This window comes from Clytia hemisphaerica, unplaced genomic scaffold (genome assembly GCF_902728285.1).
Source record: "Clytia hemisphaerica strain Z4C2 unplaced genomic scaffold, Clytia hemisphaerica genome assembly, whole genome shotgun sequence".
Lineage (NCBI taxonomy): Eukaryota > Metazoa > Cnidaria > Hydrozoa > Leptothecata > Clytiidae > Clytia > Clytia hemisphaerica.
In genome coordinates, this window is record NW_027104240.1 from 350964 (window position 1) to 368722 (window position 17759).

General features: G+C 34.3%; 3 protein-coding genes across 3 annotated transcripts; 2 read left to right on the forward strand and 1 right to left on the reverse strand.

The window, feature by feature from the left end:
- Nucleotides 1-4581: 4581 nt before the first annotated feature.
- Nucleotides 4582-5632, forward strand: LOC136816256 (probable glycoprotein hormone G-protein coupled receptor). Its single transcript, XM_067072584.1, has one exon. It carries the CDS (start codon nucleotides 4728-4730, stop codon nucleotides 5580-5582), a length of 855 nt encoding a protein of 284 aa, XP_066928685.1. The 5' UTR covers nucleotides 4582-4727; the 3' UTR covers nucleotides 5583-5632.
- LOC136816253 (uncharacterized) lies at nucleotides 5612-10591 on the reverse strand. The gene is made up of 2 exons (XM_067072583.1): nucleotides 10510-10591; nucleotides 5612-7915 (listed from the first exon to the last, which is right to left on the reverse strand). Exon 2 carries the CDS (start codon nucleotides 7873-7875, stop codon nucleotides 6049-6051), a length of 1827 nt encoding a protein of 608 aa, XP_066928684.1. The 5' UTR covers nucleotides 7876-7915; nucleotides 10510-10591; the 3' UTR covers nucleotides 5612-6048.
- Nucleotides 10592-14878: 4287 nt separating this feature from the next.
- LOC136816298 (potassium voltage-gated channel subfamily A member 2-like) lies at nucleotides 14879-17110 on the forward strand. The gene is made up of 2 exons (XM_067072626.1): nucleotides 14879-14905; nucleotides 15189-17110. Exons 1-2 carry the CDS (start codon nucleotides 14879-14881, stop codon nucleotides 16344-16346), a joined length of 1185 nt encoding a protein of 394 aa, XP_066928727.1. The 3' UTR covers nucleotides 16347-17110.
- Nucleotides 17111-17759: the final 649 nt, after the last annotated feature.

Genomic DNA, 17759 nt, shown 5'->3' on the forward strand with positions numbered 1-17759 from the left:
GTGGTCAATGGCGTGGTGGCAGGGGGCAGTCCCCTGTTTTTTTTGGAGGGGGCGCCGAAACACAAAGGGCGCAAAAAGTGGCCCCTTTGCTAATTTTACGCTACTGTGCGTGGTGTTCGTGTAAATCCGGAATCCAAAAGTCTCGCATTAAGTACCAACTTAAGAGGTGTCTTCAACTTCTTTGAATATTCATCATTTTTTGACAAATTGTGACTGACCCCTTTTTATTACCTTCATTTTATATTCTAATACATAGCTTATTAAAATCGATTATAGGTACCAACTCTAGAAGGGTGGGGAAATGACCTTCAAAGGCTGGCGAGAACTTGCTGGAGTAGAAAAATGGGCCCTGTCAGATAACAACTTTTGGAGAAATTGGATGCTGCATGAGAAATTTAGACCATGACTTTAACGAAATTTGGACACTGTCGGATGATGATCCTGATATTTGTTCAAAAAACACCATGAGAGACCTGAGAAGAACTAAAAATCAAAATTCGAAAAGTCGACCCTTCCATATAAATCTGTCAAAATTCAGTGATTTTGCGACCCTATCGGAAAGGCAGAAAAAGGGCTCTGGTCTGAGGCCCGTATCCAAATTTTCCTGGCTTGCCGAGCTCAATTCGTATTATGCTCCTGTTGGTACCCAACCCTCATTGATATTCTATCAGGGGTATCAGAATCAATAATTTGATCTACGATTCGATACTCGGCCATACCAGAGGAAAGGGTACGTTACGTCATGTTTATTTTTGATTGGACACCGCCAGTAGGAGCGCCGCCCATGCACCATTTGGTAGCACCCATAGCGGCGGTTTAATCGGGAATATATACCATCTTTAGTTGTGTTGACAATTTCTTGGAATAACCCCAGAGGAGTCGTACGTATTTGAAGAAAAAGGCCTTTTTTGATAAGTTACTGTTGACTTTTCAACTGATATACGTGAAATATGAGATAAAAATCGAGGCCATTAAATGAACTTTGTTTTTCGATCTTTGGCAGCCAGAAGCTAAGTCAAGAACACGTAGCAAAATAATCTTGATGAAAGATTATCGGCTTTTGAGCACTCTGTTATTTTTGTTTGCGTTATGGCCTTCAATATAATTGATGTGCACCAATATTCTTTATACGATCTCCATGTGTGCAAAACAGACTTCCACTCTCTAATTAGCATGAACAAGTCATGATGAGGAGCGGTGGTTGTGAATTTAAAGTGTGGGTGCCTTTTTGGGAAATTTTAGAGAATTCGAGTACACGTTTTATTTATCAATGAAAACATGGGCAAAATATTATGAACAAGTTAAGTTAACATTTTAAGGCTTTGCGGACTCTAAAACATCCGACTTTATAGGAAAATTGACAAAAATACTCACAAAATGTGAAAATAAGAAACATGTCAAGAACATTCTTAGGATTAAAACTCACAATATTAAGAAAATCTGAAGGCTTTGAAATATTTTGAATGTTCTTATGTAATTTTGATGGCAATGAAAAAAACTCACTGGACTAGGAAAGATTCAACGTGAGCAATGAGACAGGGGTGATTTCTTTTACTGAATTTGATTATTTTTTACAAAGTGACTTCAATTTATTTCATTTCTTTGTCAAAATAACAAACACCTTTTGAAAGAGTAATGTTTCCTAAGTCATTGGGTCAATGTCGGTTGTTTGTATTTTTTGTTTGTATTTTATTTGGAGACTAAGAAGTCGTTGCTATGAGCTATGATGTAGATCTATTTTCTGTATTTCTATATTCTGTAGAAATATTTCAAAAACCATAAACCCAATGGTGAATTCAAAGGTTCCATATAAGAATTTTCAAGCAAATTGAATCATCAAAACAAAAATTCAATAAAAAAATCAGCTAAAATTAGATATTATTGTTTATTGGGGAAAATGTGAATTTCATCTTTGGAATATTGAAGAAGGATCTGTCATTAACTTGTGATTTAATTAACAAATTGCTTTTTCCAATCATCCAATCTCTCTTTATGTCACTTTATTTATATCTTCGGTGGTTACCAAGCTCTTCAGATTCCTGTTTTTGCTAATATGTAATAAATTTCTCGTCACTCGTTGTGGGAAGCTCCTTATTACAAAAAATGTGTATTGTATTATGTTGATTATGTTTAGACTAGTTTGTGGGAAAAGTTTTTGGTTGTATGTTTTTCAATATTTTGGTTTGTTATGCTGGCTGAAGTAATCAAAATTAAAAATTTTTATGCATATTTTGCAACTATTTTTTGAGTCTTGTAAGATCTTATATTCGGGTTTTATTCAGGGTAATAGCGAGGTTAAGTATCGAAACATAAATCACGACGGCGGACGAATTTTCTCTAGCCTTCATTCGCCCCACGGCACTTTTCTACGGGCTGATCGAAAAGCAAGCTAGACTTATCTCGTGTATTATATCCGCTATGCTTCTAGAACGGGAAATCAAGCGGAAATTCGTTCTGGAAGCAAAGTTGATTTCATTGTGGGGGTAAGTCTAGCTTGCTTTCCGATCAGCCTGTAAAAAAGTGCCGTGGCGTGAATGAAGGCTGGAAAAAATTCGTCCGTCGTCGTGATTTATCGATCGATACTTAACCTCGCTATTAATGACGTGATGTTTTACACGGAAGCACCCAACAAACGCCTGAACAAACGCCCACGCGTTTGCCACTACACGTTTTTTTTATAAGAACAAATTATATAAGAGCATAAGGCTTCGATGGCCAAAATGTTAAGAACAAGTTTAAAACATTTTAAGGCTTTGTGGACTCAAAAACACCCGTTTTCTTAGGAGAATGGGTTAAAATGGTCACAAAATGGTAAAAATAAGAATCTTTTAAGAACATTTTAGGCTGGAAACCTAAAAGGTTAAGAATATCCCAAGGCTTCAAAAATTTTGGATGTTCTTATAAAAAAGACGTGTAGTTTTATTTCTTAAAATTCAAAATTAGTTGTAGACACCCGGTTATTTTTAGGTGCTTCAGAATAAAACATTACGCCATAAATATCACGAATTCCCACGACAGTAGAACTTTAGGTTTGCATGCCTTAAGTATTTTGGTATGCTCTTTACATTAAGCATTCGTTTCGTGTAGCCGACACTATAAATGCAAAAAAAGTTATTCAGATTTTTAGGTACATATACCTTATTTCTTCGCAACCTTGCGCAATTTTTTCTTCTTTTTCTTGGCGTGGTTTTTCTTCGCCCACCTATTTCTACTTTCGACACATTTAGTTAAATGCCGGGAAGATACAACAGCGAGTGGAGTTATCTTTTCGAAGTGATGATCAGAGATATAATGCACTGGTAATGTGTTATTGTTGTAGAGCATGAGAATGTTTTTATTAAAATTTGTATCAGCTAAAAAAAGGATGGGTTGCTTTAAATAGATATAGAAAGTGTGTGCTAGGACTGGTTAGTTAAAATCCAGTCCCAATGCTTAATGACTCAAAAGTCAAAAAGTGGATTCAATTAATTCAAAGCAGAGGTTTTATGCCTTTAAGAAGAAAGCCTTAAAGCCCCCACCCCCAAACCATTGTTGATAGACTATGATATTCAAACTTCCGTCGTGCCAAACACAGAGGGGAATAAATTTAGCGTTTCATTAATGGGCTCTTCCAGAAAAATGCTCGTACACCCCGGTTGGAGGATATATTGTCTGGGGGATAGCAAAAAATAATCAAAATTTCCTTGTCCGGGGGGTAATTTGGGGTGTCCGGGGGCCAGTCGATGCTTGTCCGGGGGGTAAAACTCGTTGTCTGGGGGCCAAAAGTCACTTTGTCCAGAGGGTAAATCACTAAAAATTGTTATATCCTCCACCCCCGATATACAAATTTTTTCTGGAAGAGCAACTGCATAACGAAATATGGTGTTATTTATATTGATTGCATGTATGACTTATTGAATGCAATATTTTAAATGTGTTACTTTGATTAATTCAGATAAATCATAGTGGCTAATTTAGGAGAAGGAAGGATAAGGATATAAGAAGGGGTTGTGATTGCTGAGGGCCCACGTTTAGATTAGATCCTGTTATCTTGAAGTGCTTTCGCTATTTTTAGAAAGTTTAAAAGGTTGTAATGGGTTTTGCTAATGTGTTTTTATGCCAATAATGTTTTATAACATTATCGCTTTTCAAGGTAGCATTGATTTTTTCAAAACTAAAAGATTGTAATATTTTATTGTTAGTCTGTCGTGATTTGGTTCGGAAGCTTAAGTATTATGGAAGGTGGGAATACACTCTTTTTTCTTTTAAGAGCCAGTAGATTTATGTTGAAGCAAATATTCTTATTTTTTGGACATTTTGAGCCGGATTTCTTTCCGCTTATAATTTGGCATTTATACCCATAAAACTTCTTTCCACCTTAGTTTTCTTTGAATGTAGCGATTTCAGGTTGCGGGTTTTTTTTTTTTTGAACTGTTGGCATTATTTGGCATTTCTGAGCCTCGTTGTTCTCATAAAATTGTTCTTATAAAAAGAGTATAGTCAATGTCATTGTCATTGGGATCAAGCTACAGAACAGTGAAAGGTGGGTATGGTATCATCGTTCAAGTAATTGAATTTACTGTTTCATTTTAGAGAAAAAAATGTCATTGCGAGAGTTAATCTCAAGTACTACAACAACATTACCTCAAACAACATCAACCGTAACTCAACATCCGACAACCTGCTTTTTCGATACCGGCAAAGATGCGAAGCTCAGTTATCAAACGTTCCAATATTTATACATTGTAATGGCGTTGATCACGGTCATTTGTAATATTTTAGTCATGGTCACACTCTTCAAATTAAAATATTATAAATCATCGCATCATTTTCTACTTATCATGCTAGCCATAACAGATACTGCTTCAGGACTTGTCAGCCAACCTTTGATCAGTTACGAGTTTTATCTTCGTCGTATGGAAGATCGAACTATGTTGTGTATCATTGGAAAATTCAATTTATGCATCGCTTATTTTCTGACTGGACTCTCTATGAGTACACTTTTCTTAATCACTTTTGAAATGTTTAAATCACTCATAAACCCATTCCATGGGCGATACAAGACTTCATTTTACGTGAAAACTTTAACAGGTTTATGGACATTCTTTGCTCTATATTGTGCACTGGGAATTTATGCAGTACCAGAAACGTACATTCATGTATTCAAGACTGTATCCGCTATTTTAATATTGTTAACATTCGTGACACTTTGTTTTCTATTGGGTAGAATATTGAGGGAAGCTGGTCGAATGTTGAACCGCGAGAATGGACCTAAATCTCAACTACTTACAAACGCAGCGAAATTGACTAAAAGTATACTGATCGCCTTTGGAGTTTGTTATTCACCTAATGTATTATTGAACGCTTATATCCTGATATTTGGAAAATCTAGTTTCACTGTTGTCTATTTAATACCTGCAGCCAACGTGATTGTTTTATCAAATGCCTTGGTAAATCCGTTTGTATATTGTTTCAGATTGAAGGCGATTCGAGTGAAGATGTTCAGAATATTATACGGTGGTTTTCGGGGTACAGAAAAACGAGAGAATACTGTCACGGCACATCATAGTGAGTTCGCTGTTGTCAATTTAAGTGTCATTTAAGCTGGAAGAATCTATAGAGACTTATTCATGCGTTTAAAAAAAATATTTTCTTATATGTACATAGTAAAAATATATTGTATATAAACAGAGATTTCTGATATAAACTATAAATTTTGTAATATCTTACCAACGTTTAAAGGAGATACTGCGGAAAGTAAATCATGGGTAAAGACAATCTGAGAAACATTCTAAGGAACGTATTTAATTAATTTACCATCTGGCTATCACTGTCATTCACTAACATTCTGCTGCATTCTGTCGATTGGTATGAAGGATTCGATCACAGACTTAAACCCCAATAGACTCGTGTTCGCGTCCCATAGCCTTCCAGACACAGTGTTTTAGGAAAGTACAGTGATAGATTTTCTACTTTCACTGATACAACTTTATCAAATTAATTAAAATATATTCTATCTGAACGTTGGAATTTGACAAAGTTGAAATTTGCATGAAATACTGTATGTAATCATAGCCAGACATCTCTGAAAATGAGATTCCCATCTGCCAAGAAGTTATTACAGCATGAATGATGTCCAGGACGTTTACAATCTATCCAATGTCCTACTTTATCATACTCCATCCAGGAGTTGATTCCTCCAACATCAGCCCAGTGTTGTTGATGCTTTAGAACGTCTACACCATAGTGGGATCTACAGTAAGATCCAGGATTCACCGGTACTTTCATCCATTGTTCACCTACTTGACCTTTAGTTGGACCTAATAACCATCTACCTTTGTTTTGATACAAGTTACTACCAAGGATACTTTGACCAATTAACTCAATTCTCCAAGTCTTGGATTTGATGCCCATATAACCACACGTCAACGATTTATTTGCGATACATTTATCTAAGTCTGTAAATCGAGCTTTCTGGATGTAACCACGTGACAGAAAAGTATTGTTTAATGTTGCCAAATGTTTAAAATGTTTTGGTTTGAAGACCAAATCGTGATCTCTTTCCCAGGGTAGAGTTGCTGATAGCTTCGTTTGACCCACTACGGAACCAGAATCTAATTCATACTCATATTTTTGTTGGTCTAAAACTTTAGTTATGAACAGAAGTAACGTGTTTAGTTCATCTATTGCACATTTTGGTATAAACATACCTACGTTTTGCATTTGCAAATATCCTCCACCGTTAATGTTAACTTGATTGCATTGAAAATCATGGTGAAACTCGTCAGAGAGGAATTTGTTCAGTTGATTTTTAACCAAAAATGGTCTGATCTCCTCACGAGTTAATGCTGGTAAACTATTCGATATTTGAGGGAAGGTAATATCTAGCATAAGCTTCACAGTATACAATTTACTTTTGAGATAATTAAAAAGATCTAGATAGAAGATATTTTTAGTGAAAAACGAATCTGGTGCTCGAAACATTGGTTCATTTGAGAAAGCAATTCCTAAATAATTAGTTCTCAAATATTTTTGAAATGTCTTTTTATGGATAGCAAATGCACCCAGAAGATAATCACAGTGAAGCATATTAGATTGACCAAAACTTTCATCATGTCCTTTAGTGATTCGGTATTGATAGAGTAACATTTTAGTTCTGTAGCACCCTGTATCCCAGATATTTTGGTGATCAGTGACAGATGCTCCTATAATGAGATTCTGATGAAATTCAACATCGGATAACATCATAGATTCAATCTTCCTTAATGAGGTTTCTGATGGAAATTTAGTTAAACTTCTGGTGATGAACAAGGTATCAGTCGAAACATGGTTGCAGATTGTTTTATAGATCATTTTAAATGAATCGGATTGTCCAACTTTGACTAAATTCAAATGAGGTAGGTGCTTCAATTTTGATTCAAGGATGTATCTGAAAATCTCTACTTTTGATGTTGCGATAACGATTGGGTTATTTTTATGTATACTTTTCGATATACCATCCAAAATGTCGTTTAGATTTGTAAAAGAGCACTCATTTTGGCAATTTAAGACGATCGTCATTTCCCCAGGGAGATTTTCGGTGGTTTTCATAGCCTGGTTGATTCTGAAGAATGAAGACACGATATCCTTAAGTGCAAGAGAGATCCTTTCATCCCTTGAATATCTAGATGCAGTGATTAAATCTCGATGTAAACTCTTGATATTCTTATCCATAGCCATCCGCTCGAGTTGAAGTTCGTGATTGATATCTTTGTGATGTAAAGGGGGCTTTACTTCTAAAGGTTGGTTTTCACTTTGCAATAAATTAATCAGTTCAATAGTGCATATGACGAAGACAATAACAGCAATGTATTGTTTCGGTCTTCGGAAACCCCGAAGTTTTGAGCGTTTCCACATCTTTCGATTCGTGTCCCCAGCTAGCCAGTAAGTGTTGTTTCTGAAGTATAAGAAATTCAAAGTAAAATAATTTTTGCACCTTTAAAATCCTTAAAAAGCCATTACAAAATCAAGATAAACCAGCTGCGCTGGAAGGTCAGCCTAAATTGCTTAATATGACTAGAAAGATATGTTGTTAAAAATTGATATGATTTACTAAAACGAGAGTAAAAAAATCATTAAATTTACGTTTGTAAACAATATGGATTAACGAAAATATGCCATGTTACAATCTGTATGACAGAATAATTATTCGTCTCTTAGTTAGGATAGATATTTAGATAATAAAAATTAGATATACAGATGAACAGCAACAAAAGGCTACATCAACAACAGATTCAAGAAAATAAAAATCGTTGCAAGGAAGTTAAATGCAGGCATCAAAATCACAAAAAAGTTATACACTTTTCATTTTTTATTAAGCTTAGACTTATAATTATATTCAAGCTAAAGCTGGATAAAAAATCAAAAAAGTTTCAAAAACAAAGAAGCTGTAAATCAGTAAAAGTTAAAATGGTGTCATTCTTATTCATCTTAACTCCAGAGAAATAGTTTACAAATTTCATGTTTTTATAATAAACAATGAAAAATTCAACATAAGGTTTACACCGACACCCAAAATTACTATTTAAAATTTATTCAAATTTAAAGTTTTATGTTTAGCATACCTGATGTCGTCCCAAAAAGACTGTTTTATTGTACAGTATTTTCCTAATCTGAGCCTAAATATGCTTAAAAGTGCAATATTTATCTATTAAAAAATTTTAACCCATTATATACATTTATTATTTATCATTATTAGTCCAGAATGTGTAAGTGTCCGCCATCAAATCACCGTCATTTACATAGGAGCTGCACTTTAAATATATATACTTGATTAATTTCCATTTAGCTTGATCATAATTATCTCCAAGTCAAAAAGAACAAATGCAAGTGTCTGCTTTCAAATCGCAGTGAAAACTTAAGTCTAGAAAATATCATTTTTACGTCAATAATTTGATGAAGAACTTCGGTCTTTTTCAAATTCACATAGGAGCGGTACTTTAATATACTTGTTCAATTTCCATTTACGCTTTATCATCATTATCTCCAAGTCGGTCCAAAAAACAAACAAACTGCCAGTGAAAAACGCAAGTCTAGAAAAAAATCATTTTTGCGTCAGTAGTTTCATGAAAACTTCAGTCTTTTTCAAATTCACATAGGAGCAATACTTTTAATATATACGTGATCAATTTCCATTTAGCTTTATCATAATTATCTCCAAGTCGGTCCAACAAAACAAAGTAACTGCCAGTGAAAAACGCAAGTCTAGAACAAAATCATTTTTGCGTCAATAATTGATGAAGAACTTGTTCTTTCTCAATTTACATAGGAGCTGTACTTTTAATATACTTGATCAATTCCATTTACGCTTTATCATAATTATCTCCCGTCGGTCCAAAAAAAAAACATATATAACTGCCAGTGAAAAACGCACAAGTCTAGAAAAAAATCATTTGTTTTGTGTCAATAATTTGATTGAAGAGCTCGGTCTTTCTCAATTCACATAGAGCGGTACTTTAATATACTTGATCAATTGCTATTTACGCTTTGTTAATATTATCTCCAAGTCCAGAAGAACAAGCATATAAAATGTCTACCCAAATCAAAAGGAAAACACCAAGTTCAAGAAAACATTATTTTTGTGAATAATCAGATAATTAAGCTGTGAACTGTAGTATATATACACTCCAGTAATTGTTGGTGGTTATTCTATATTCAAGTCCAAAGTGAAAAAATATGTTTTCATGCTACAAAATATGAGGTCTATCAGGTAAAAAAATAACTCACAATACAGGAAAAAACTTGAGCAAATAAGTTAAAATCTTCATACTTTAAAGAAAAGAACATCCTTATAATCTAACTCCAGTGTTGTATCTTCCTTAGTTATAAGTTTAAAAGCCATTTCAACAAGATATAATGATTGTATAAATAAAAGCTGGCAAGAGATAAACACAGAACGAACGAAAAAGCACCGCTTTGGCAGCCATATTGAATTGTTTTTGACACATATCGGGAAACCAAACTTAGCCCGATTGGATAAATTGAAAGCGTATCCCAACCGGAACGCTGCCCGAAAAAAGCTGGAGAGCAAATACACAGATCGGAAAACCAAACTTAACCCGATCGGATAACAATCATCAACTGTGCACAATTCCGCCCACGCCCGACCAAAAAAGGCGAATAAACGCCTTCACTTTTTGTCGTCTTATGAAAATGAAAAAAGAGATTTAAAGGGTCATCACGGCTGACCAATAAAGGTAGGGCAAGAGATGTTCCCTAGCTGGCACACAACATTGGTTTAACGACCATCTAACAATATATGGACGTTGTGAACATTGGATTAACGTCGAAACAACGTTGTGTACCAGCTTGGTCACTTGTTTGTGTAAATGGAAGCAAGTGATGCCAAGAAGAGAGGTTAAGTAGCACAACCCTGTCTCGGTACAGTAGTAGAGCAATCAAAACCACTAGCTACAGGTTGTGATTTTTCAAAGATGAACATACTAGAAACGAATCAGTATTTACTGGCTTGAGAAAACAAACTGTTGTTACCTTGTAAATTCACCAACATCGTCAGTGGATTAAGTTTTCGTAATCCAACGATACCATTTTTCATTTCTTGTTTACGTGTAAATGTTTTGATACAAATCATCTTTATGTCTCATCTACTATTAGTAGCAATAATTGTTGAGGCCAATTGCCAATTACTTCTAATCATAAAAATTCAACATTAAATGAAAATCTTACTTCCGTTTTTTAACGTTGAAAACATAGTAAGCAAAAACAAGCTTATTTGTATTTAATTATTAGAATTGCCGGCTATTACAGTGTCGCGGACTCTAAAACCAACTATCTTAGGAAATCGCACAAAAATACTTAAAAAATTATGCCAAATTCCTCCACTCCGTCCGAAAAAAGGGTCGATTCCGTTCCTCCGCCAACCATGAACCCCCCTTTATAAGAACATCCAAAGTCTTCGGATGTTCCTAATTCTTTTAGTTTGAAGCCTAAAACTATTCTTAAAATATTCTTAATTAAGAATATTTAGATGGAATTACGGAAATTGGGTTCTCCGACAGAGTCGAAAATTAGACAATTTTAGTGTGAAAAAACGAAATTTAGCAAAAAGTTTTCGGAAATATAAAGCAAAAAATATTCAAAATTCGCAGAAATTGACAATATTCTTGAATTTCAAAGGAATTTTCGGTGGTGGAATTTTGGTTCTTTTTAGACGGTTTGACGGAGATTGGAGAAAAGATTGGCAGAATTGCGGAATCGGATACCCCCTGAACCCCCCCCCCCTTATAAAGAAACGTGTACATATTTTTTTTATAAGAATAGTGTATTTCCATTTCATCAAGGATATTCCTAAAATATTCAAAGGTGTACTAACTTAACCAAACCTAAGTTTAACACGTATAAATATGGTGTTTTTCTGAAAGTTTTGAGCAATGATTGGTAATATGCAATACCGAAAAGCGTCAACATAAATTTTTTCAGGGCCTTTTTCATTTACTGTACCTTCGAAGTGCTAAATAGAGGGGGTACGCATTTGACTATCATAAACATCAGATGATTTTTTCATCCAAGTCCGGAAAAATACCACTTTATAAAATAGTGTGAAAATCCACTTATAATGAAGGCTGTAAATTTAAGAAAAAATGACTTTACTTGTGAATTGAGTACAATTGTTCTTAAGGTTTATAGCACAGTACGAATCAATTAAACTGGTGCTTTCTTTTGTAACTAATTCATAAAAATTGGCTTTCATCTTCCCAGGAAAATGAGAAAGTTTGGAAGCCATCTTTACGTGATGTATTGAAACTCACCCTTTTTATTCAGAAAAACGAGTCAGTAAAAATCCTTAAAAGGGACCATTTCTTTTGACGAAATCCTTTTGATGAAAATTGGATTATTTCTTTAAATAAATTCAAATAAGTAATAATTTTAAAGAAACGTAATCATTAGATCCTGTTAAAAGTATTTTCACTTTTTTTCATTCAAGAGACTTTCTGGACCTTCTTGACCTCGAGGAATAATTTTCACCGATTCTTTTATGGACTGTTATTTCAACAATGATACAAAATGTGTTTAAAGATGTCCCAAGACTGGACCGAAGAAATTCTACTGTCAATTTGGTATGCTATTAAAAATTTGATTAAGTTTGTTTATATAATCTTCATGGAAAATGAAAAAGACAGTTACATTTTGATAGACTGAGATCTTGGCTTCCCTTCCCTTGCATTTAGCTATTTCAATTACTCCGACAACCTGGTTGTCATAAAGTTACAGAAAACTATAGTCTATGACATCCAAAATGTATTTCGAATATGGCAAAAAAATGCTTTATAATTAATAAGCCCTACTGCGAAACACCTTTGGTCAGTTCAGAAAAAGTTGATAGCCTTAGGTACAAAGTAGAAAATATCTGATGTTATGTACAACCTGATTTTGTTGAAGAGATGATTAGTCTTAAATGCTAGTCTGAATCGCAAATCTTTCCCAAACCGCAGGTATTACCGAGTTTATGTATCGGAGGATATCGAGGGCGACGGTAAGTGAAATCGATTCAAAACAAAGTCGATAGTTGATGTACAGCTCTATATCGCCTTTGCTCACCTAAACAGATGACGGTATTTTGGTGTTTTTACCGTCGTCGAGCAAAGTGGACGTTGATTACGGCCCCATGTCAACTTTGCTTTATACCACCCCCTCGATTTATCTCGAATACATAAAGTTGCAAATGTACATAATAAGGAACCTTAACTTAAGGCTCAGTCTTGCGGCAAAATAACCGCTTTCGATTCAGCCTAGAATAAAGTGAAATATATCATATGGATTTTTATTTTATTTCGTGTTTTTCAGCATTTTTTCCCTTTTCTGCTTCGTCAGCAATCTATGGAAACACAAATCGTATGTCAAAATGTCCTTTAGCTCAACATCAAAGCTGATGTAGAATCAATATGGCTAACGAAATCTCACTGAGTCTTTAAAACATGGGTGTCATATTTGCTGATGACATCCTAAAAAATCATTCATTTTTCTTAAAACCTGCATTAAACCAAGTCTTCAACTTTACTGAAGCCCTGCGAAATTTTTAATCCATTATTTTGAGAATTTCTTCAAAAGGTGCTTGTTAATTTCGCCTAGCGAAAGTATTACGATCAGCGTTTGTGGTGGTTGGTGGTTCGGAAAAAAAATAGAAAACGAAAGTACCTGATACGGTGGACGAACTCACTAAAATCAATTTACAAATTACACGCTCGTATAACCACGGACGATTTTCGTAGGTTTTCTTTGGATTACGTCATATATTATTGTGTCTTTAGCTTCACAGTTTTTTTCTTATTTATTTTCTTATAAGCATATACTTTATAAAAATCAATAACTCTTGATAGACGGTGACATACCTTTCGGAAATTAGTTCTTACAAAGTAATCAAGGGATGGCGCACAATATGAGCATATTTGTTTTTCTTATAAGCATATACTTTAAAAGATTCAAATCAATAACTCTTGATAGACGGTGACATACTTTTCGGTAATTAGTTCTTACAAAGTAAACAAGGGACGGCGCACAATATGAGCATATTTATTTTTTATAAGCATATACTTTGTAAGAGTTCTTAAAAATTAAACAGCAATTGTTCTTAAATTGGTCTTATTTTTTTAGTGATTTTAAGCCTCGTTGTTCTTGTAAAATTGTTTCATCAAGGCTCGATATAAAGAAGATTTCAGATTAGCTTCAATCTCTACTTCTTCTTTTTCCCATGCAGTTCAAATTCTAGGCGAAATTTTCGACTTCAGGTCGTCTTGTTAGTATTTTTTTAAATGATAAGGATTGTTATTTAGCTACAAGCTTGTTTTGAAAAAGATGGTGCATATAATCCGTGGATGATCTCATAATGTAGGGGCCTCTTTTGAATATGGTTTTGGAAAGGGAAATATTTCAAATTATATTACGACCATATGGTCATCATTTTAGTCTTTTCCCATCTAATTCCTCACATTTTCTCACTGGATACCTATTAAGTTTGTTTGAAGTTTCCTTCTCTCCTACTCTTCCTGTCAGATTAAGATAAAAAGCAAGAGAGACTCTGAAATCGAATCGCTTTGACCAAGAAATTTAATTAAAGATTTTCAATAATTACGGATGATGCTAACAACCAGGAAGGCTTATATATGTCACACTTTTATTCCCGTGAGTTATTTGTTCTTATGTTTCAGTTGTTTGAAAATATTGATGGCTAATTATGTCGCAATATATCTCATGGGTGAAGACGGTCTGCTAGTGTATTTGTTATTTCTGTAAAGTATTACCGACTTTTAGTGAAACGCATCAGTGCAAAATTTCAGAGTTCTATCACAATTTGAAGTATGGTTGTAATCTAATCCACTATTAAGTACTTTAGTACGGAAAAATTAGTCGGGTATATTTTAGTCATCTTATGTCTCGTATTGTATGTAAGGATTAAATAGAAAGTCTGTTCTCGTGTGTGATTTTACAGTGATTTTATAGTAAATTTTTCAATTTTTCTAAGAAAGACCCATTTCTAGATTCTCATACATTTTAGGGTCTCACGAAGGATGAGACTCGAATAATCAAGTCCCTCTTTAATAAGCCTGAGGCCTTTTATATTTATAAAAAACGATATGAATTTGATGATAAATTATGCATGCAAAATTGACAATAGACTTTCTTCTTAAAACGAACGGATCTTACTAAATTATTGACTAAAAGTCTGTAATGTTTCCTTTGCACCAACACGGGACCGGATTAAAGGGGAGGGATTCCCACAGACACGATTTGTTGTTGTGTTGTTGTTGTTGTTGTACTTATTGGGTTCATTTATGTCTTTATGAAAGGATCTGTCAAAGATTGTTGACGTCAAGCTATTTACTTTTTGGAAGTGTTGGATATAATGACTAAACTTGATAAAGATTTTGAGGTATTCCGTTTTAAACATGGTTTAGAGTTTCCCTGACTCGTTTTCATCAAGACTACGAGTACCATTAGAAAGATCGCCCAACGAGTCACATTAGAAAGGTCTCCGACCACACATTTTCAAGCAAAAAGTAAGACTAGATCGTGTACTAAAAATTTGAAAGCCAGACGTCACTGTTTTTTTTCATGACATTTTGAGGATGCAGCATAAGATCAGGTAAGTGAAATCCATGGTTATCTTTTTAAGAGTTCATGAGGAATAATTTTAATCGATTTTTTTGTTTCAGAGGAAGAAGATTAGCAGGAAGTTATTGGTGACAGACAGTCGAGTCATCATCAATGTCAGCGGAAAGATATTTGAAACCAACCAATCAACACTTGATCGCTTCACAGATACACTTCTTTCCAGTGACAGTCAAGACCGAAAAAGATACTACTGCGAAAAACAGAAGCAATTCTTTTTTAACAGAGACCGCAACAAATTTGAAGCTATCTTGTTCTTTTATCAATCATGTGGAAAACTCTTTTTGCCACCGTTATGCTCCCTTGAAGAATTTATTGAGGAATGCGAGTTCTTTCGTCTACCAAGAGCAGCTATCGATCTTCTGAAGCTTTTAGAAGGTGCAGAGCTCATGCAAAATGTCAAAAATGCCAGCCGATCATTGCGGCCACCTCGAGCCAATACCTACTTAAATAGAATACGCAACATGCTCGATTATCCAAACTCGTCTATACCTGCTATACTATACTTCACGATGTATTGTCTGCTTATTGTTGTCTCGATTATTAGGTATTGTATAGAAACTCTACCTGGAAGCACTATCGACCAGAATCTTTATTGGACTTACTTTGAAATAGCTGGAAGTGGTTTCTTTCTACTAGATTTTCTAATGCGATTATTACTGTCAAGATCACCGAAAAAATTCCTTTCAGAGGTATTCACCGTAATCGATATAATAACAATCCCGTCATACACCACCATAAATTTATTAGTTGAGATTGAACATTACAGTTCATTATGTCGATTCTTAAAAGCCCTACAATTTTTACGAATTGCACGATTACTTCGTTTTGGGAAAATGTCACGGCGTGTTTCTATAGTATACGCTATAGTCAAAGATAGCCTTCAAGATTTGCGTTATTTTTTCGTATGTTTGTTAGTTATTGTAACCACAAGTGGAAGTATTGTGTATTCTATGGAGAAAGATTCAAACAAATTAATGACGAATATACCTGAGAGTATGTGGTGGTCGCTCCAAGCTTACCTGACGATTGGTTACGGAGATGTTATCCCGCAGACAGTCGTAGGTAAAACTTTCTCCGCTTTTTATATGGCTGTTGGCATCTTGACTTTAATGTTACCAATGTTGTCGCTGATTTTGAAGCTTGTGAAATGTACCAAGGAGATCAATTTGGATGAGAAAATTTACGTAGATGCTGAATAGGAACACTTATTCACCAGTTTCAGGTTACCTGCAAAGAAATTCATACAAGCGAATCAGTTAACAGCACTCAAAGTCAAGGTCGAAATATATCGAGAATATATTTTAACGTTTTCTCGAATTTAAGTTCGGACGAAAATTGCGATTTCAGTACTTTATTTTATTGGATATTTCGATTTTGGAGGGTCTTAATGGCTTCTAGGCCATAATTCAAACCTTATTGGAAGATTTTTGAGTTTTTGGATCCTGAGATCCTAAGGTTCTTATGTTAAAACCCTTCATTTTCCACAGGTAACTTAATGCACTAAATGTGGTATTTAATTTTTTTGGAAGAGTCATCCCCTGTTTATCAAGTACATAATCAACATTTGATTGTAGATTCGCTTTGCTTGAATGGGATTAACTCGCTGAATATGCTAAACAACTTTTATAAATCAGATAAAGTTAAGCCAGCAAATAATTTCATCTTATATTGACTATACACCAGGACTATTATAAGACATCCATGGATATACATTGCAGCTCAACAAATAACCAGAAGAGTCGGTCTAAGAGGATGATTCAAGGCTAGTGGTCAACTTTCATACTACAAGAGAGTAGATGAGAATATAGACTGCCTTTCAAAGCGTTTCTTGAGCTCACTTAGCTACCATTGTTAAGACCAAGTTTCAATAAGCATACCTTAAGGGAACTTTATTTAACTTAAAGGGAACTAATTTTCGCTTTTTTCACGGTTTTTCGGCAAAAATAAGAAACCATGAATTACAAATTTGACCATTTTTCATCAAACAATTTGAAAAATCCAAAGTAAATAAAATGAAAGGAATGTGCCCAAAATAGGGTAAACCACGCCGCCGAAATGCGATTTTTTGGAATTCTTTTTCTACCGTGAAAATTAGTTCTACTGTAAAAAAAGTTCGCTTAAGATATAAATTTAAGGGTGAAATATTACTAGGAATATTTTTAAATATCATATAAAAGTAATCAATTATATATATCCTCAATCTTTCTAAACAAAATCGCGTTTGGTTCTCGATGATTCAGTTTTCAGCTTAGTTTTTTTCCCGCAAATCAGTTGATTTTCAGGATATATTGGAAGGAACGGTGGAAAGGGATAGTCGAGTAGAATTACAGTTTCCCCCTTAAAAACAATAATTTGCGGCTGAAAGTTCTAGATCCACAAAGAGAAAGAAGATCCGCAGTTGATTCAAAAAGTTTTTGATCCTTTTTGGGGGATTTTATAATGGCATCAATTTTCACTAGGAACCTATAAAACAATTCTTTAGTAAACTTTCTTTAGTAACTTTGCATTTCCATAAAATAACAAAAAATATGTGTTTTCTTGTTCCACTTCCTGGGAGTATTAAACATCGGCATCATTAAATGATAATAAACCATAAGGATCGCGTGTTTGGC

Excerpts from the sequence above, each read along its gene's own strand:
- LOC136816298 (XM_067072626.1), top strand. The coding sequence starts at position 14,879 with ATGACTAAACTTGATAAAGATTTTGAG. Across the intron at positions 14,906-15,188 it reads AACTTGATAAAGATTTTGAG|AGGAAGAAGATTAGCAGGAA; the intron begins GTATTCCGTTTT and ends TTTTTGTTTCAG.
- LOC136816253 (XM_067072583.1), bottom strand. The coding sequence starts at position 7,875 with ATGTGGAAACGCTCAAAACTTCGGGGTTTCCGAAGACCGAAACAATAC.
- LOC136816256 (XM_067072584.1), top strand. The coding sequence starts at position 4,728 with ATGGCGTTGATCACGGTCATTTGTAATATTTTAGTCATGGTCACACTC.